This window comes from Anguilla rostrata, chromosome 18 (genome assembly GCF_018555375.3).
Source record: "Anguilla rostrata isolate EN2019 chromosome 18, ASM1855537v3, whole genome shotgun sequence".
Taxonomy (NCBI): Eukaryota; Metazoa; Chordata; class Actinopteri; order Anguilliformes; family Anguillidae; genus Anguilla; species Anguilla rostrata.
Window position 1 is genome coordinate 16,193,013 of NC_057950.1, and position 22,396 is coordinate 16,215,408.

The following is a 22,396-nucleotide window of genomic DNA, read 5'->3' on the forward strand; positions in this document are numbered from 1 at the left end:
CTACTCTCCATTCTGTAAATATTCTGCTATTCCCCTCTCTCATACCTCTATCTCTTCATTTGAATTGCATGCTGTCGCTGTGACTGACACATCTAAAACTTTCATTGTTGTTGTTTACAAGCCACCTTGTCTCTTGGGGCACCCTTCTCAGCTGATTCCCCATGGTAATGCTGGGACACTTCAACATTCTGCTGAGGAGCCCCCAGTCACCTGAAATTTTCCCTCTGCTCCCACATGCCTGACCTCCCCAATGCATGCAGGAGGGAAACAGCTGGACCTGGTCTTCCTGAGGGACTTCTCCACCTCCAGTCTCATGGAATACCCCCAACTGGCTGTCACCTGCTACCCTCTCTTCTAAGGCCTTTACTTCTCTCCCCTTTCCTCATTTCTACTCAGCTTACTAGCTAGCTAGTGCTAATTGGAAACTCAAGCTTCTAATTTATCTCTAACTGTTCTGTCAGATTTTATGTTGAGGCCCTGGACATGAATAGTACACATATTTTTTGCTTGCATAAATTACACACAGGATGGGGATATGTATCCCTTGTTCCTCCAAGAAAATGAAGTGATGGTATTATTTCCAGTATTGGAACACTGTACTAAGCATTTAAAAAAGTAGAGTAGTACTGGATAATCAGGGTAGCCTATTCTATTATGCTATATTTATCTACTGCATCGCAGCAGTGAAATGTTCAAGTTATAAAGGAAAACAGTTCAGCAAGATTGTTGTGTATAGGCAAGTTCATCATCCATTTTTTTAACAAAACAATTTTCATTGTATTTGTAGTTCAGTAAAATGGCATTGTTTTCTTTGCAAGGGCAAACCAAGGGGCTGGTGTGTGTCTGAGAGGTATTGATGAGAGGGAAGGTCCCAGAAAAGGCCCAGGTTTGGCGATAATAGGATAAGACAGCCCGGGAGCAAAGTTATCTGGTTGACTATGTTTCCCCTGAAGTGATGAATAATGGGGCTTAGCCAAAGGGCATGGAGTTAATTGTCTGTGACATTTAAGGTTCAGCCTTTGCAAACGTCTGACTCCATTAGTTCCTCTGAGAACAGCATGTTTGTATTGTAGAAAATGCCTATGGGTTATAATTTTTGCCGGATTACAGTTTGGTGTCAATCGATGCAGTAGAGATGTTCAAGTTGTTCCTTCATCAGTTCAGAGGAGTGGAGTGAAGGTACCAACCTGGCAGACCTAATAATAATGGCTTAACTCTTCTTAAAATTTTCATCTCATGATAGCAAAGCACTTCGCAGTCCATGATGGAAACTCTCTTCAACCTCACCTCCAGTATTATGTATCAGAACAGCCGTGGAAATGAAGGGAGTCATTGAGCCAAATAAACTAGGGGCTAGTTGGTGCAGGCTGAGAAAACCATGATAGGAATTTTGAAAGGGCACCTGCTCTTTGTGATGAATGGGATTGTTTTCTGGCCACAATGGGTCAATTAGTTTGACTTTTAACATGTTATCACAAACTTGCTGTTTCCTACAACACAGTGTCCCCACCACTGCATACTTTCAACAGCAACTTAGTTTTCCAGTAAGTCAGTCCCTTCATGAATTCCTTTTTATTTAAAATATGTTCATTCAAAGGGTTTTGTTACATATGAAGAGTCCTTCTAACTTAAATATTAGTTATCATTGGATTCAATGAAACCATAGATATGCTTTTTTTCAACAAGAGAAAAAAATAGAGCTGTTATTTGATAAGGAGTCATGTTTGAAATAATGAGGCTGCCAACATAACATTAGAGGTGACAGACCACTTCAAACTATGGGAATACTTCTAAATGTGGGACAATGTGGGACAAAAAACATTATAAATGTGGGACAATTCCTGGGTACAAATAAGCTTTGCCAGGATAATTTTCATGAGGAAATAGTTTTGCAAAGATATCTGTCAGTTAAAGACGCACTGATGGATTTTATTATTGTTTTTTACTAGACTATTTTCATTTGTTATTTACATCCGGATTCAAAATGATTGCACAAGTTGCAGGGAAGGTTGAGTTTAACGATGGAGAATAATTCAGCACAAGGCTTCTGCATGCATCTCAGACACATCAACGGCACAAACACGACCAAAACTATAGCTGACATATTTCACGTAATGACTACATATTCACCAGAATGTAATGCACATTTCCACTGAACGGAAAATGGGTTATTACCGAAATGTTCAGACAACAAACAAATGGCTGCAGGCAGGGTGTTGTGGTCCATAGCCGTATCACAGCTGTAATCAGAGCAGTCACCATGACTGAAACCTGCTGTCAGGTCTACTGTTTAAGCTGCAAGTGAATAGACTCAACACCCTCCTCTTTGTTTTGACACCATGCTGCTTTAACAGGAACGGCATGCCAGAATAAAAAAAGTTGAAATGGACCTTTTCCTTAACAAAACCTTATTACATTAAGAATAATTAGTCGCCTTTATCGTGTGACAAAGCCTTTAAGGCATATAATTATGATGTTGCCATCCCGTTTGGATATTCACTGCGCTGAGATATGGGAGAAGCAAAGCTCTGTCACACCATATATTTCTGCCTATGACCCTAATATTTTTATATTAGAAAGCTGGGATGCTATTTCTCAAAAATGGAGTTCAGTGGAGAGGCACTGTCTGACAAGCAGAGTTCACGCTAGCATTGTTTACTCAAAGTCAAAGATCAATATGAACAAATACATGAAATGTCAAAGATTACTGTGTTTTTGTTTTGTTTGTTTTTTTAACCTAAAGCTCTTAAGCCGCAAAAAGTTCTATGCATTTCAACACAGCATTTGACAAGGAAATTAGACAGATTCAGGGAATAGGCTGGGGCTAGATACCGGCAAGATAAAAGAAAATAATAGATTCCAAGTGCTGTGCCCTGCGAAACAAGGAAAGTGAACAGAAACAAGCTCACTGGTTCACTCTTTCACAAAAACAAACAAACAAAAAAAAATTCACAAGAAAAACGTTGAGGAAGGTTTAAATAGGCAGCCGTCACTTATACAGGGCTTTGCAGTTCAAGTGTGGGGTGATCACTGTGTGCTTATCTATTTGCAACGTGTTTTTTTAATGCATTTTACATTTTAACATGCCAAAGACCATGCCACCGTGTTAAGGAAGTGGGCCCTAAAATGATTGCAGCAGCTATTTGATTGAAATATTATTCTGTTGCTTCCTGTAGACTGAAGCTATTTCTAGCCAACATTAGCAATGGAAAAACCGTTTCCTTAGCAGTGAGAAAGTGCTTAGCTGCTCTTTATGGAAAAATGAAATGAATGCCTGCTTACCCGAAAACAAAGCCACTGCCAGCAAACACTCACATAATACAATAAATTCTCATATCGCATGACGGGCAGAGGGGGCAGGACGGTGGCCAGTCCACAATAAGCACGGGCAAGAACATAAATAAATACATATCTTCTAAATGACTGTTTTACTATTTCAGCAAGGTACATGGTTATGCATTTTCCATAAATAATCTCAGAACAGATCAATGATAAATGCTTCAAAATATTATTGACCTAACAGAAGCCATTTCTCTAAGAACAACAACTTTCTTCTCTGTACTGAAAGACTGTCATCTCATGGAAAATAAATTACACCTCTTAATTTCCTCTGATTAACTAGCCATGGATGTGGATGAGAGATGAAAGGTCCTGTGAAAGGAAATTTGACAGGAACACAAACAGAAATACATCCAGCTTTTTTTTTATTTTGTGGTTCAAGTTCACCGCCGGAACAAATAAACAAGCCTTCGGGTTTATAATTCTCCTAATGTGCTACATTTTAATATTAGGGCAGACTGAAAATGGGCCTTCGTCAGGGCACAGTTCCCTCTATTCCCTCTGGCTCAGGTTCTGATATGATACGATACGATATGGCTTATGAGATATAAGATAGACATCACCAGGGTGCTGACAACATTCTTCTGTATTAGCATTGCTGCGGTCCTGCTGAAGAAGATATATGACAATAAGCAAGTCAAGATGAATCCAAATAAATAAGTCGTTTTTGAGTCATTAATTAACTACCCCCTAACACGTGAACTATGAAATAAGAAAGTATGTATGTCAGAAGGTATATCACCCCTATTACTTGAATATGACAGCACATTATTTCAGTTCCAATTATGTTTTTCAAAGAGACTGGTCATCAGTTTCCTGTGACTGACAAGAGGGATTCACATGGCCCACAAATTATACAGAAACAAACAATGATAGAAGCAAGCAAGGCCTATTTTCCAAAATACTACAGGATTAATTAGAATGAAAATAACTCACTTTTGCAGGGTCAGCAGCAGTTATTACCCAGACGCAGTGGGCATTATTCTCATACTGGACAGGGTAATTTGGAGATGTGATGAATCCCTTTGGTCCTCTTAAATTAGAGCCACATGTTCTTGCTGTTAAAATAGACAAAATAAATATATTAATCATTTCATTATTACTTCATGACTTTATTACTTTTTTATGCACACAAAAAAACATAATGCATAATAAGTAAGACATAATTTCTAGCATCAGTTAAAATAATTATGACCATTGATTGGCCATTCCAAAATGGCCGTTCCATGTTGAGTTTCAGAAAAAGAAAGAGGCATGCATCACTATGGAGGCATGTATGTGTGGATGCCTCCACAACCTACTCAACGTATCTTTCTTTCCTAATCGCCTCCTAGGAAAGACTCTGGTATCGCTGGTGCATGACTGCCTCTCCACTGAGACCAGTTTGTGGCGGTGGCATTTTTCAGATCCGTAAAGCCGTTAAAAAGGAACTGCGCCATGCACTACCGCACACCCCCAAAACTCTGATCCAGTCCACCTTCCAGCCACCAGTGTTAAAAACAGGCCTGAGAGCCGGGTGTAAACCTCTTTGCACTGCTATGCTCCACCAACTGCTCTCGTGCTAGCTAGGGGATTTTTGCACCCTTAAAATAGAACCTACAGTGTGCACTCTACATGAAACACTGTCTGAATTAATGAAGAAACAATGCATTTAAATGCCTTCATCTAATTAGCTAAAGTACATCCGTGCCACCAGCTGCAAAGTGGACTTGTGTAAATTTAAAACATCTAGAGTCAGGAGGCATGTCGAGTGTGAGTTGTTATTCTGCACAAATTACTGTATCGAATGTGTTATATCATGAACGCCCAATGGCTGGAAGCCTGTTACTTCCTGCAGAATGCAAGACCTCTAAAAAAATCCCCTCACAGAGAAGCGAGCAGCACCTTCTTCTGTTACAGGTCAGAAAACACATTCTATAATTAGCTCTAAATAATCGCTGGAGATCATTGTCCGTTAAATTCAAATGGGGTGTTGAGAACCTGCCGTGGATATTAAATCACACAGGTTAAAGTGTTTTCTACTTTCTACTTTATGTCCACGACCTGTTACTCATCTGCAGGAAAGGGGAGGATGGAGTGGGGGGGGGGGGGAATAATTAAAGTGCTATTCTTAAAGGGGTTCCATGGCGATGCTGAGACAAAAGGTGTCTGGATCAATCAGGACTCTGCAGGAATTGTGCACAGGGATTGTCAAACATGGTTACTCTTTCTTCCCGAGGTCTGATACTCTGCCTTATTTCATCTTGATTAATGTCATCAGGAGGAATGTGTCCTCTCTGCCTTTGAAAGTTATGTCTCGCCATGTTTCACCTTAAGCCAGTATTCATCTATCTATCCATAGTGCTGCTTGCTAGTTTCTACATATTCCATACAAGTAAATCCATGTTACATGTTACCATCAATCATTCCCAGGCAGCTGCTTCTGTAATCGCCATTATTTTCTGAAGTATGGACTCAAACCCTTAAGTGCACCACTGACAAGCTACTATTATTGGATATTTTGCATCACATTTTAACATGTTTTGTACTTTCTGGAGCTGACTACTCGTCCAGAATGCAGATGCTGCGACTGTGGATAATGTGAATCCCCAGAGAATCGGAGGCACTTGATTAGTTAGCCAACTCCCAGAGCTGCAAATTTGCAAATTAATGCTGTAGAATGCCCTCTGTGCTGAGTACTGTTTTTCCATAATCCTTGTGTAAGGTGCAATTAACATTTGTCCTTAACATTGACTTATAATTCAATGGAAATGTTTTTTTTTTTTTTTCTCTTCACAAACGCAATTTTGTGAGTTCACCTAATTAATCACCAAAATTAACTCATAAATAATACGAAAAAATAAAAATAAAAAAGGAAACTAACACATTAATTCAGTTATGAGTCAAAATTAAGGACAAAACTGAATCATGGCCATAGAGAAGCTTGTCTTTTCTCTTAACAACAGTGCTTAAATAGCTATCGGTGGTCTGTTGGCAAAATGCCCAACTTGTTTTGTAGAAGAGTCAATTCTAAATTGAGTGGGAGTAACTGTATCTATGAGAGACCATCATATTTACTACAATTATTTAGTGGCTTGGCAGTCACTCGCTTCCTGTGAGACAATCTCAGGGGAGGTGTAGCTGTTATGAGGTGATTTAACTGTGCGAGTTAGTAAATTACTTTCTCTGGTGTGTTACATGAAGCTCACCAATACCTCCCCCCCCCCTCCCTGAGGTAAAAAGTGTGAACATTTTAAATGTGTGAAGATCTGCAATACATTGGGGGGGAAGCACATAAATGCCAAGAAAAACTGCACCATGTTTAAAAATCTGATATTTGGCCTAATTCTCACATCACAAGAATGTATGTGATTTAAAAAAAAAAAGATTCTCTTATTAATTCTCCCACCACCGTAGCATGTGGCCTGCATGTCTCCTAATGAAATGTGACAATGTCCTTACAGAAAGTGTCTAGCTGCAGGAAGGCCTCCCTGAACCCACACTTACTCCGACAGTTTGGCCTGTGGTCACTCCACGCAGCCAGCGTCTCTGTCACTCTCTGGCAAGTGATGCTTTTTGAGCCATGAAGCACATAACTGTCATCACAGGAGAACTGGATGCTGGCACCAACCCTGTGGGAGAGGGGGAAAAGGAGTACTTCAGTGTGCCATCGGCAACCTCGCACATCCAAACATATATATGCACAAAAACACTCACACACTCATGCGCACACATGCCCAGTTCCTTTACGCTTTTACTTTACATTTATGGTCTTAGCGCCAATTCAGATGCAGATGTGGTGAAAGTTCTTTCCTGATGTCAGAGTTGGGGATCAAACTCATTGGAAGTGCAGCTTCATTTTCATACAAATGTTTCTTTGCCTCCTTACCCAACAAGTAATGAACTTTAGGCTCGCTGAAGCGGTTTTACACAGAGTGGCACTGATCACCTATTGAGTGGATGCAACTGAAGTCCCTAATGGTGATGGCATAGCAGTAGGGGTTTAAATATGCCTTCGCCACCCAGCAGGTTCAGTTCTGATTGAAATAGCACCATGCGGATCCCATTACAGCAACACAATGCCCACACAGATGGAAGAGCATAGAGGGACCCACTGAAAATCTGTGCCTATCCTTTTCCCATTTTCAGGAATTCCGGGATCCGGACAAATGTCTGCTGCCATTCCTCCTTGGCTCACTGCGATGACAAAGGGAGGAAGGGAGAACAGGAATGTAGGTTATACTATTAGGCTAACCCATTCAGTTCAAAGCAAACACAAGATATTTCTCAACACCATATACCAACATAAGTCTAGTCGGGAAAAGAAATATATCACTTTGATTAAATTAAGTAAACCATTTTTGCAGAAAAAACAAAGGTATACTAGCCAGTAAATTCCAAATAAGTTAAGAATCACAGATTAAATGATCCATTTATATACAGTATTGTGCATTATAACAAAAATCAATACATTGTACCATGAGGCAAAAGACACACTGGGTATGTTTAAAGGCTGTGTAGAGCCTTGATTACTTTCATCAAAAGACAGTGAGCTATACAGTATTGACATGGAGAAACGTTACACCCACAGAAAAGAACGCTGAAAAGAAAAGACAAAAGTAGCGAACTGCATACACAGAGGACTAGAGCAATAAATCCTCATATCATGTCATTTAAAGATTACTAGAATCTTCTGTTGTTGCTATTAATGCAAAACTATAAAGAACCTGAGTTCCAGTTGACTCCACCGGTGTTTTACACTGCAACTGCCATTCAGCAGTCAGATATATTCACCTGCTCTATCCTCACCACACCAAACTGTTCTTAATTATCCAGTTGTTTTACCTCACAGTTATCATGCTGCTAAAACATTTTATTTAAATAATGACAGGGCATAAATAAATCACCAGTGAAGGGATACTGATTTGCTCAATTATTATAACTGTTAATGTTGCACAAGACACTAGACACTACAAATACATTTTACTTCATTTTTTTCCCCTCATGTTTGCGTACTTCCATCATTCCTCTGCTTTAAGCGCGGTTACATATGAATAAATACTGTACACCAGGTGAACAAAACCAATGCGGATCAATGTTTTTTTTTTTTGTTCATTTTTCTACAACACACACAAAGAAGCTATAAATAGCCGATGCCATTTGTTCCACAACAGAAAGGAAAAATCAGCGAAAATTTAAATGGTAGCAGTCAGTGAACTTTCATTATGACCTTTTTTTATGGATTGCGTTCACATGGGAAATGTATACTCCACTTCAAAATGGGCCCACTGTGTGTTGACAGGAATCAGGGCTCAGGGCTATTCTGTGAAAGGGACTGAAAAGGTTACAGCGCGGTCCCCGTTCCCTGCTCGTCTCCGTCTGACTGCTGCCCTGACAGTGTGAGTTTGCTTCCTCACCTTTAGAGCACAGGATCATCCGCTCTCCCAACAGCTCTCTCCGTGTACTGACAGCTCGGTTTGAGCACAACGGCCTTTCGTGAGCTTTGAATAATCCCCACGTATGTACAACTACGGATACTATATAGACTAACCAAATTGTCAACTCCTGTGGTTCTTTAGTCCTCCTGTCCTCTCCACATTCCTCCGACATGATGTTCCGTTGCTACATTACTGAACAACACATCCATTTTCATAGTATTTACCTGGGTCATGCCCATTCATGAATATCCAATGCACACATCAAATTAGAATGTTTTAGCCCTAACAGTAGGGGGACAGAACATTCAATCCTAACAATACAGTGCTGCATATCTGTTTGTTCGACAAAGACTGAGGTTGTGCCCAGCAGGTGAAAGGCCTGTTAGAACCTCCCTCTTTAGCTGTCTGCACTTTTATGTACAGCTCGATAATGCTGGAGTACAGCTCCCATTAATAAAGCATGTTCACTCTCATTTTTATGCCTGGCATCCCAGTAATGCCATCGCACCAATCTAAAACAAGCATACATGGCTTAGAGGTTTTGAATGAAACAGGAAAAGACAGCACAATTCATCTTATTTTAAGGCACTATTGAGAATACCCGTAATTAAATTATTGCCCCTTAGCATGTTTGAACTCATTATCTAAGTGGCGTTCTAGCCATGTCTGATTACTCGTTGGTGGTGGGTGACTCAGTGGCCTGTCAGCACAATCCTCTGAATTGCGTCAAATGCTGAAAAAACTGGGGAAAAAAGAATACCAAAAAATATATAAAAATGAAACCTGGTAAAACGCAACAGTCCATTTTTTTTCAAAAAGATTCTCTCCAAGAATGTTATCCAGGACTCTTACTTGCACTTCTTCAGACATTTTGACCAAACTGAAAATGAAGAGTTACGAAGATGTAGATTTCAACCCAGTGTTAGAATACATGTTCGGCAAGCATGTGTGGTATGCGTGACCATCTCGGTTTCCGTTTGATCGACTGCTGTGTCCTTCTTTTTTATGTGTTCATCACACGTTGCCCACTATGACTGTTAAACAGTTTTCAAAATGTATTCAAAGTTCAAGTATTCCTTCCTCATATCCTTTTTTTGTCTTTTTCCCCCATATGCTTTCCTGTAATAACTGTGGTTTCTACTCAAATTTCTTGTGGCAGGTATCTGAATTTAAAATTAATCACTACTAAAGGGTGCATTCATTTATGAAATTTAGCCACTGCTAGATGATTTCAGTAAAGACTTATTCATCTTTGGATTTGTCATCCAAGTTCCATTCATTCCAACATGATGCTACTTGTGTTTAGGGCTAGCTTATCATACTACAAAATTCCTAGACTTGACGATAAATACATACTTAAACCAATAATCTTATTTTAACCTTGTGTTAGTCTTATGTCTAAACTAACTGCAGAACCAACTGATGCCCAACACAATGGGATAGCTATTGATTTTCAGCAGTGCTCTTTACTGCCCTAAGGTACATGGTTAGTTGTATCAGCAAAGACACACCAATAGTTTGTGATTCTATTTTATTATATGATACTGCTCTGCATAATTTGATTTCCTACAAACCCAGCACACTGCTTACCCTGACATGCCCTTGTACCATATTTGAGAAAGTATCTTCAAGCTTTTCAGCACTTGTCAACACATCACCTTTTACTGACCACAGGAGAGGGAGGGAGAGAGCAAGACAGAGAGAGAGAGAAACTTACTGTGAACTCTTCCCTTTTCTGACACAGTTAAGGTTCATTGTAAGAGAGATCAGAAGAAAAACAATGAAATCCATGCAAAAATATACACGTGCGATGCAATAAAATCAGAGTATTCTAATTCAGTTTTTATTTATTTTTTGAAATGTAATAAGAAAATATTTATTTTTATTATTTAGCTGTCACCTGCAAGCCATATAAAATGACCATTAAGTTAATTAGCAAGTGTGTTTAATTTGTTAATAAGTAATTTATGCTGTCAGGCTATCTTTCTGTTGTTAGGATTCAGTGGCAGCAGTTCAGCCCTAAAACAAGAACACCTAGAAGGGTCTTTGCAGGAATGTGTCAGCAATTATAGCCTAAGAAAGAACATGAGAGCTATTCACTATCTTCCCTGCATTCCCTTTGTGTGTGAATGAATATTTATGGGTGTTTGTGCGGGTGCAGTTATTGTAAATAGTTCCATGATTTATTCGCATCTAACGTCCATAATATTTTACTGTGGTAGTACACGTGTTCAGGCATCAAAATGGAAGATTTTACTCTGCCAATGTATTTATGTGTAAAATAGAAACAATACTCACTTGGGATCCATGTTGGACCCTGAGTAAGTATTATGGTTCTTACATTCATTTGCTGTGTTTCCTGCGAGATTATTTGCGAGGTAACAGACTCAAAGTGGACGGGTCATGCTGAAAGATTCAGAAATGTAGAAATGAAGAAGGAATTGAAAGAAAGTGAGAAATCAGCAAGAGTTTTATTAGATATTTGGTATTCACTTGTGCACTGGTGATTGTCTGACACTATTATGTGCATGTGCTTGTACATAAAAAGCCTATAGCAATGCTGGCAGAAAGAGGTAGCCACATAATGCTTTTACATTAACAAAATGACAGCTGACAATCAACGTCATGGCATATACTACAGCTGCCGATGTTATTTAAAGGTCCAGGATATTGGTTTCAAATTGTGGTTATGTTATCCAGAAGTGACAATTGATTGTGTCCTTAATATTTCTTTCAAGTTTTTAACCCAAGTATAACCAATATAATAAGTAATAAGCACTATTAGATTACCATGAGCTGTTCAGCAGACAAGGACAGGGTGGGCTTGTATCCTGCATTCATTAACATTCATATCCATAAGACACATCATATGTAAGCCATTCCTCATTGCTAGCTAGGTTAGAGCCAGGGTGCATGCAATGGCAAAACAGACAACTATGATAATTCCTCCAGAGAATTGCTAGTAAACAATGCACATTCTATCAATGTTTCTCTGACTTGGCACAATTTTGGAGCTAAAATTTCTGTGGATTTTGTCAGCTAGATTCTTGCTGTGAAAAGCATACTTAGGTTATCGTGATTTGTGTTTGTGGATTTCCACAACACAAAGAACGTGAATAACCCCAAGCTTGTTTTGCCATCCCACATGTTTCAAAATAAGGAACTGTTGTGGCTAAAACATTGGCATCATAAAATAGTCCATTGAGGTAGAAATTTTCAAACAGTGTATAGTGTGACCAGATTGACTGAAAATTTCACAGAGAAAAAAAAAACAAAAAGCGGAATGAATCCAAATAAGCCCACTCTGGCCGGTGCGATTAAGGGGTTAACTCAGAAGGCAGAAGCCAGTGATCTTAGAGGTTGCGGCAGTATTTTCTTGTAGAAACCACATACCTGTCAGCTACTTCTCACATCAGAAACAAAGCAGGACAAATTCTTAAAGAAACTGAAACACACCTTTGGCTCCTTAAGGCTACATACACCCCACTACATCACTCTACACACAACAACACGCCATCACCTACAGTCAGCTCAGTGGCTGCCAATTATACATGAAAAGGCACACAATATACCAAATGGCTTAGTAGCACCACACTTGAGCAAACTTGAAACTCAATATAACCCTTATTGACCTGAAGTTAAACCATGCGGAAAGTATTTGGCTGCAAGCATCCTAAATTATGAAACAGCTTTCATTGTCCCATGTGAGAATCAGAGGCTGTCTCTATGCAGAAAAAAAACCCATCTCTCTGCTCCAAATCCACCCAAAGGCATCCAGCAATTCAGCACAGGGGAGCCAATATCAGACTACAACATTTATCCTTAACCAAAACACTAAATGTGATCACCTCTTAAAAATAAATAAATAAAAATACTAGAAAAACAGAAAGCATTTCAAAGTATTTCATTTGGATGCTGACATTTGGTTATTTATTGGAAAGAAACCTTGATCAATGCCAACTAAACACAAAATTGACATTTTAGAGATGGAGTGTAACCATGGCAGAAAGGTGAATCTTACAGAGTCTGTTTTGTGATGCTAATCACGATAGAACACACTTGATGAAGCAAAGAATGGAAATAATTACAAACATAATTAAACTTGCTGTGAGACAAGAAATTCCCTACTCCGCTTCCTATTAAATAAATCAACGTGTCATACGGAAATAGTATTTTATTAAAGAGATATTTAAAAAAACAAAGACCTTCTGGAAAAAAAACAGTTCAAACAATAAAGACATAAACACAATACATAATAATGTTTAAATAATAAATAAGCTTATATTTAATACAAACTTTAATTAAACATTATATAATGGACCCAAGTTACAAATATTACTAGTTCCCTGAATTCATTCTCATTTCTGTTTCCACCAAACTTTGAGAAGCCACTACCATGATGAGAATTTTGAAGGATATGACAAAAGCCTGAACTTCCTTTAATAAACAATATTTAGCAAAATTGTCTCTAGACTGTGAATCACTACATCCAAACATGAGAGGTGAAATAATACAAGGCACAGCAAGCCACACAGGCACACTTGGCGAGACCTGTGTTTCATATACGAAGTACAGACGGAACGTGAAACACGGCTCCAATGACCAGCTTAGCAGGGTTTACAGAATAACTATGCATTAACATTGAATAGCAAGCACTAGAATCAAAGATTTTATATAAGTTATAGCTATGTGTATGTCAATTTATATTCATTTTAAAAATCAGATTTTGATCCACCATTTAACCCAGGGGGGAATGCTGCTTTGTCTATGCTACCTCATTTTTAATTTTACAAAAAAAATATATATATATATATTTTTGTTGGGGGATTTAGTGGGCCAAAAATATTGCTGGCGGGCTAGATTTTTCCCGTGGGCCACCAGATGCCAACCCAAGGCCTATACCTTTACAAATTACCCCTGGAAGAAATGACTTTCTTCACTCACACTGTCGGTCAAAACACACAACTCTCTTTTAAATTAGGCACAACATTTTTTTTTCTCCCAGCAGAAACTTCAAATATTTTATTATATTTTTGATATACTGTTGATAAACACCCGCACAATTGCACACAAGGGCACGGTAAAGCAGTATCCAGTAATATGTAACCTTATCACACACAACTGCTGTAGACTTATTATGAGGCCCTGCTCAGACAGTAAATAGAGGTGAAATGATACTTACACGCTGTGTTTTTGTGGTTTGTGTCCTTGCTCTGAAGCATTTTGACCCCTCTGGATTTCAACTCAATGGCCTTTTTCACTGTTGGGAAAGGCAGGAAATTGCGTTATGGTGCATTCATGTAACAAGTCAGAAAATTTAGCTGAGGGCAAGGCTGTAGCCATATCGTGTTCTACCACACCAGCTGGTACCACAAAGGTGGAGGAAGGTAGGGGTGTTGCGCAACACCGAGCGTGTTCCTGCCACAGTTTGTGTATGGGAGGATTTTCTTTTTTTAAATGTATTTCAATAACATTTATAATATCATATATGGTAATTCCACGTCAGGTTTCAGCCTAGAGGCTAACTCCAGTAATTTCTAGCATGCTGCCAATAAACAGCTATTCCAAGTTGTGGAACGATACTTGTGTATCAAAAAGCTCATGCATTAGCAATGAAGACCCCATTAACAATTTCCCTTAAGTGTATTTTATAAAGCCTTCAACTTAATTTGGTTAGCCTGTCTGTGTAATCCGTGACCAGCTCTGCCTACCAGTTCTTCACCATTGTGTGCTAAACCAACAAAAAATAGCCTTGGATCAGTCGATGCCAACCCCAGCCAGTCAGAGCCCTCGAAAGGGAAAACTTTCGCCTCTCGACCTCCTCCATGCATTGATACTCAATGGGAAAAACTACGAAAGGAGAATATTCTTCCTTTCAATAGAGGGTGCTGTTTATATAGATACACGCCAGGTTATAATGCTGTTTTAATGAATTTTAATATTTTTGTTACATGATATTCTATTTATTTATTTAGAGAGTATGCATTCTCCCACAATTCCCTTCGCATATTCACACACCTTTGCTCTCTATGGCAGGTGAAATATCAGCATTCCCTCTCACATAGTCCAGTAATTATTTATTATTTATTTTATTCTTAATGCAGCCTGAAGCAGTGTTGCTAAGACACGATCCAGACAGCTCTTGCATGTATAATGGGGACAGGTCATAAATGTCTGCACAGGTAAGGGCAAGGGAAATATAATGTACCACTTGCTTCCAACACTACAACAAACACCGCGGCATTGAAAGAGCAAGCTGATGTCGCTGAATGGAGCCTGATTACATTTGGCTCCCAATCCCAGCAGTCATAGCTCCAGACTCGCAGCCTGACACTTACATTGGCTGGAGCCAATGTGGCTTTTAAACCCTTCTGAACTCCACATATAATTTAATCAATGGTATTTCTGTAATGCATAGAGACAACTGAAATGCAAAGGTGAAATGAACAGCCTTTTTTAGAATGCTACCCCCTCCTTGCATAGCTAAATCTGAATACTTTTTTGATGAGAGAGATATTTAAATATGACAGTTTACCTAAAATATTGACATATGACGCAATGGTTTATTTTTTCATTAAGCATACATGCAAATTGGCAATTGCTGTGTTATGTATATGGGTGTAGAACTGGTATGAAAACATAACACAAGCAAGTTCATTCACAATAACGTGAATGCAGTGTGCTTATTGAGTCAGAATCCTGCGTTGGTAGAAGGCATGCTTTTTAATCAGAGTACTTTTAATTATTAGTGAGGTGGGTGTTCCTGAACCAGTCAGGTTTTGATGGATTGTTTGACTGTTGGATAGATTTCAAGTTAGAAAAAGTCAATTCCAGGCAGGGGCAGATATTGACATTAAAACTAAATGACATTTGAGACATCTCAACAATTGACACTAAACCATACAGTATTCTTCATTCAGTTTGTTGCATCTAAAAGATTCACATGTTGTCTTTATTTGCATTTTTGCTAAAATATTCGCAAAATTTGGCAAGCCACTTGGCAACTACAGTTCAAAAAATGTTTTTTGATCATTCAAAATTATAAAACAAGTCACTCGTAGTGATGTGCAATAAAGAAATAGCAATGCCAGACTTCCACTCCAATCTGGTTTATTAAATTTTTAAAAAGGAAAAAAACCCTCAGTATGTGTTAGTGTGTGTACCCTTCACCTTTAAAACATTAATCAGGAAAAGCATGCTGTGTAAATAATGAAAATCCAATAGAGCAGCATGAAAGTATAGAGTTTATGCATTCATTTCTTTAGCACAAGATAATACATGGGTGGTTGTAAGAAACAACTTGCTATAATGTATATGCTAATGTTATGGCTATGCGTTTACTCAAGCGATTCATTTAAATGTGAGTCAGTTGTTTACTTTCAAACATCCTAATTTAAAGTGTTAGAATGCTACTGCAATTAAAATGGTACTTAATTGATAGTGTGATGATTTGCGATTTGTAATCAATCAGTCGACAGTCCTGATTGATACAGGTTTGATTGATGTGTGATGCCACAGTCAGCAGAAGCAAATACCCCTTCCTGTGTACTTCCATGTGTAATACTGTATTTTGAAATATGAAAACTTCAATAAAATGTGTATCACTTCCGCAGAGGCAGTACCACCTACCATATTTCTATAGTATAAATGAAACCTGTTGAGTCAAAACTCATCTTAACAACTGTGTCAGAATTTGAGCATGGTGTACATTACAAAAATGTGCTAAAGAAGGGCACGTGGATATAATACTTGGAACAGTACATAATAATTATTTAAAATAGCTATTGTTTTTTAATAGTTTTAAAAACCGGGGTTGTGTTTCATGTTCACGCTTCTGAGAAATAAACTCAATAAAAAATAGTCATGATAACAATAAATAAATAAACACTTATTGCCACAGAACTGTGCAGATTTCATCAGACATTCTTTCGGAGGAATCGAGAAGCCCAAAGAGCGGGGCTTGGTTTTTATCTCTCAGGGTAAAGCAGGAGAAAAAGGCAAGGAGTCCTGCATTAGCTCTACTGAAATGTCTCCCGCATTACTGCAGAGAGCTTTTACATCTGCTCAGAAACCCCAAACCCAGACACACTAACCCTTTACCTTGATACTGGGCACTAAATCCTTTCCGTCTGTGGTTGCTGTCAGATGTGAAATGCAGTCGGAGCCAGTTCTTGCTGCTGATGACGGGGGAAGGCAGATTCATACCGGTCAGCCTGCAGGGAGGGAAAGAGTCTCATTTCAGGGGCGCAATCTCACACCACAATCTAAAGGGCACTTACCAAGGGCTATCCAGCTAAGGGAGACTCATGAAAAATTAGTGGAATCAAGGAATCAAAAAGCAGCTTTTATCGGAATTCCTCATACCTGGCTGATGAAGTAATGCCTTTTTGATAAATAAAAAATAAAAAAATGTTATGATGGGAGTTCCTGGGTTCTGTTTGCATGGCAATGCAATCCTACAGCAACACTAAAATGTTCAATGTGTTCAATTCATTACTTTAAGGCTGACACCTTTGTTATCGTATGAAACTGTTGAGGAGGTGGGTTATTTGCCAGTTCTTTAAAAAGTATACCGCAGTTTGCAAGATGAAGACCCTCTGTTGTCATGGCTTTGAAGTTAGCAACAGACAATACTTTCTGTAGTTGCCCAAAATGGACTGGATGTTTTCACAGAGCTCAGGAAGCAAAAGACAGTCACATTAAAACCGATGGAATTACAAAATGTACAAAACTTCAGTCATCCGTCTCTGTGGAGGGCTGGCTACTAATTTTAAGAGGGATATGGCTTAAATCCTTGAGATTAAATAATTCACCAACAGTTTTTTTTCTCTGTTTCTTGTCTTTATACATTTTCTTTTATTTTTCAGATAAAGCGCTGGCTGGTGATGGGCTGTCCCCCGAACTGAAGCTCAAACTGCAGGCCCTGGCATGCGAAAAGCAGGAGTCTTGGGATACTGGCTAAGAAATGAGGTTCCAGCATCTTAACGTACTGGTTTAAAAATCGAACCATCTCCTTGCTGACTGTAGGTGGCCTTCCCACAGGGTGAGACGTCATTGGTGATGTTGTCACCCTGGGAGGGAGAGTTTTGGTGGGTGTCACCCTCCCCTTCATGCACCTGAGGATCCTGCAAGTCTGTCTGTATTGGCTGTGTATGAATTGTACCACTGCATCACAAGGCTTATGTAGCTTGGCTGGTGAATTAAAGAGGGAAAAGAAGCACCAGCTGTCAGCACGCACTTCAGAGAACACTGCATTGAGCCCAGGCTCACCAATGGCATTGTGCATTCCAAACCGATGGCAAAGAAAAATAAAATCAAAGAAGAAAACAGACAACAACAAAAAAAGTACTGGAGAACTGTGTGAAATCTAAGGAGAAACCTGAGAACAATAAACCAACTATAAAAAGTTGAAGATGCTGCTTTATTTTTATTTATTTTATTAAGTTCTTTAATTTTGTATGGTTTTAGTAAGGGGTCTTATAAGGTACAATTCTGTAACAATATGGGCTCATGCATAATTGCTCGCTTTAGCTAGCTGAAACAAACCTTTTCATGTTTGCACAATATTAATCCACAACACACAAAATGGATCACTAAGCAAAACTGAAAGTGTAAAACAAATCAAAATCACAAAACTTTTGTAAACTGCTAGTGCTCATATATTGATGTAACCCAGTTGTTAAGAATGTGAATTGATTTGTCCTGATCCTTTTGCGAATAGCTGTAGACTGATCAATTTATTTATTTCTCTCCGGGAGAATCCCTGCCCTCGGGATGCTCTAATTTGATTGTTCCATGAATTACGCTTCACTCTCTGATCTCCTCAGGTGACAAGGTCATTTGAATGACCCTGTTCAGCCTTCAGTGTTCCCGTTAGCGTCATTTTATTTTCAAAAGGATCACAAAAGACTCCCATTGCATTTCCTCAATGAAAGGACCATGCTGAAGTCCGTAATGCCCTCGTATCCAGAGGGCAGAGTAAGGCTCATAATGCCTGGCTTGGTGGGGGGGGGGTGGGGGATGCGAGGGGGCCTGTGTGGGGGAGGGAGGAGTTGGGGGGTGGTGAGGGGGGGGGGAATGCTTTATATGATGATATCCCAGCTACCATACCATACATGCACACTATTTTTTATTATGTGCACAAGCTTGTCTTTTCCTGGTAAAAAGGAACATATTTTTATGTTAATATATAGGAGGATTATGGAAACATGGTCACTTCCAGTTTGTCCCAACACCCGCACACAACAAGGCTGCATCACAGAACTGTCTGTCCTGTCAAAGTAAAAATCCCACAGGATACAACCACACCTTCTTAATGCTATTCAGACCAGGTACACGGGGTTTACAGTATTAGCTGGAATTCATAGAGTTAAAATGTCTAGTTGTTGACACCGCAAAGTAATGTAACTTAGAGACAAACTTTTGAAGACAAAGATGGAGTTAACACGCTGTCATCAACTCCAGCTTCCAGGCAAAAAGGCCTATTTAACTAACTGCATAAAAAGGATGAGAAACAGTTCTCATAAACAGCATCCTGATCTACAGCAAATTCCTATTAAATGTATGCGGTTTTTTTAAAGTTACATAAAAGGCAGCATTAATAAAAATGATATATTTGTATGAAGAAAGGAAAAGATAACTTGAATAGAGTTAGAATAAAGGGCTTGTAAAATGTCCTCAAAGGATGTTTAATCCTCTTCCCCTCCAACACACCCCCCCGCCCCTCCGCTCTAGCTCCAGGCCGATACACCCCCCGCCCCCGCAACACACCCTCCCCACAAATGTTCCGGGACAAGGCTGTCTCCATTCTTTGACAATCCATTTTTCTGGACAATTCCATTTGAATCCTTTGCTGTACCCACTGATTACTGTTTAGATTCTGGACTTTGCCAATCCATATTTCTGTGACAGTACAGTGTAGTATTTTCATTTTTCAGGCATGAACGCAATTTCTTTCTTGCCATTAGTTTTTTTTTTTTTTTGGTCTCCTTTGACAGCTGCAATCTCTACTTCCCCAGCTGCTATCAGATGTATTTTACAACTGCAGTTTATGCAGCTAAAAAAATCAAACATGTTCAGATGTTTGTTTGTTTTTCTATTAATTGACTTCATCAACATAAGTATGTATTACAATGAATACACTTACTAGTTAAACCATCTATATCAAACTGTATTGGTTAAACTAATTATACTGAGTAATTCCTTATTGACATTAAAATTGAAAAGCATGGAATAATTCATTGTAGTCTGTTTTCCTGTAAGGACAATTTACAGCATAATATTATAAATATAATAAATAGGAATTAAATGTTTTTGATATACCTAAAAATGATTGCAGTATACATGTGTGTAACCAAGCTACTAAAGGAATTTTACGGCTTTAAACATCCATTCACAATGTAATGCAACCAAAATGTAATTTTACACTGATATCATTTACTAAATACGGAACCAATTCAGTTCTGTTTTTGTTGTTTTGGACCAACACTATTTTAACATCCAGCTTATTTTCTGAAGGTCTGGCTTTTTTCAGAACAATCTACATACATTTGCAGAAGTAATTGAAAACTCTGAATATGCATTGCTTTCATTGAGTACTGGTGTGGTGAATTATAATGCTTTCTACACGGTTCTGGACAGTGCTGACACTCTTGTGAACACTGGGAAAAACACGTGTGTCTGATTTCCTGTGTGCGGCAGTGGCTGGTCTTTGTTGAGCGAGTGAAAGAGGATATGATTATTTTACACTGGTTGTTCTATGATAGCTTCTCAGCAGGAGATAGACAAACATGACAAGAAGGCCCAATGAGGGGAGAATGTTCCCCTGTTCACTCTAAGAGACTAATCTCTCATATTACAATACTGCGCATGTCACAGCCAATCAACTACACAAATCCAAGCACCCATCGCCTTGGACAGGCTCAAAGTCTTGCATTCTCTTAAAAATCTCCTTTTAAAGGAAGAGACCAGCTGAAATAGACAAAAATTATGATGTCCTCTTTTTCATCATATTATTATTGTCATTTTTCAAATAGTATGCTACGGACTAAAATATACTATGGAAGCCTATGATGTGTGTTTGCATTTATCAGTCATAAGGTCTGTATTACAATGCAACATAGATTCATTTCCCAAAGCATCCACAAACCAGAGATGTTTTGCCAAGGACCGTTTGAGGGAATAAATGTGAAAACTTTACAGCTTAAAAGTTTGGTCTCACTAAGTCTCCTTTATTATGTATACGCACTAGAAATTTTAATATTTTAATCACTTAAATTCCATTGGAGAATTAAAAAAAAAAAAAACATTTACTGCAGGTCATACTCAGTTTGGTAAGTACATCCATCAGATGTGCTGCAAACTGAACGTAAATGTATCTGATTTTTAACATTCAAATCAAATGAATACATTATGCACTATATCTTCAAAGGAATGATACATTTTCTTGGACCTTTTATCTTCTCAACAAAGTGATTTGTTTCCCCTGTGCAACTTACAAAGTATTGACAGGTAAACATATCTCTATAAGCTTTGACTATTACATAAACTCAACAGCATCATGTGTTGGTACAGTATAGAGGCTTTCTTGCCTATTTCAATGGATTCAAGTAAAGATTTTCAGCTTGAGTTATGTCCATTGCATCAAGGCTCCAAACCAGTGGGCTATTCAGGCAAGTTAATCTCCAGAGTGCATGAAATCATCCATGTTTGCCAAAAGAGTGTGTTACATTGTCACTTGAGAGAAAGATGTTAAAGGTATTGTAAATATTATGACATTTATTTTAACAGCAATGATGCACTTTGGCATTGGTAATCCCTGCAGATATACAGAGGTATGAAGCCAGGCGCTAAAGAGCATATCCAGAAAAATGCTGATATTGTAGAGCTTACTCATGTAGAGTCCAGCATGAGCTGTACATATTTTTCTATGACCCACATATATTTCACACATTTATATCACCATTATAACTTCACCATCATCTACAAATTACTTCCCCAACCTAAGATATTCACTGCATGCAAATTACTCTGAATTGTTTTCTATATATGTTAGGGTCATTCAAAGTCATTAAAGGGTGTCTAAACTTAGATATTATGTGACAAATGACATACTGTATATCCTGAGTATAATAGTAAATTATGAATTTTTCAATTGCTATATGCTTTTCTGCATTCTGTCTTCATCAACTGTGTAGTGCTAAAAAGACAAGTAAAAGGTACTGACCACATTCACCGGTGCACTGGTCATTTTCAACGTTGTGAATAAAGAATGCTGCTATTAAGCCAAGTGTTTGCAAAATAAGCAGGTGTATAACACCAATTCCATGCAACTAATGGGTAATTCAAAGAAACAGCACAATAGGTGGAGCCAGAGGTATTTACCCAACTTCAGCCTTAGTCAATTGCTGCAATTATTGTTATAAATTTAACATGTGTCACTTCTACCCCATCTTGCTTTCATTCCCTATACTCTGCCCCTTGACTTAGTCACTAGCTGCCCAATCCTGTTTCTGAAGCTCTACTGTCCGGTAGGTTTCTACCCTAACCCTAACAGAGCACACCTCATTCAACCGCTAGCGATCTTGTTGAGCAGCTAATAAGTAGAATCAGGTGTGCAAATTAGGGTTGAAATAAAAACC

General features: G+C 38.6%; 1 protein-coding gene across 1 annotated transcript in view; it reads right to left on the reverse strand.

Moving 5' to 3' along the window:
• csmd1a (CUB and Sushi multiple domains 1a) overlaps positions 1-22,396 on the reverse strand; it is a 499,342-nt gene that overhangs the window by 134,317 nt on the left and 342,629 nt on the right. Inside the window, exons 6-10 of the mRNA XM_064317365.1 lie at positions 16,857-16,969; positions 13,939-14,016; positions 7,434-7,515; positions 6,826-6,950; positions 4,276-4,397 (exon numbers count right to left, since the gene is read on the reverse strand). Coding sequence (XP_064173435.1) covers positions 4,276-4,397; positions 6,826-6,950; positions 7,434-7,515; positions 13,939-14,016; positions 16,857-16,969 — 520 coding nt within the window. The remainder of the gene's footprint in view (positions 1-4,275; positions 4,398-6,825; positions 6,951-7,433; positions 7,516-13,938; positions 14,017-16,856; positions 16,970-22,396) is intronic.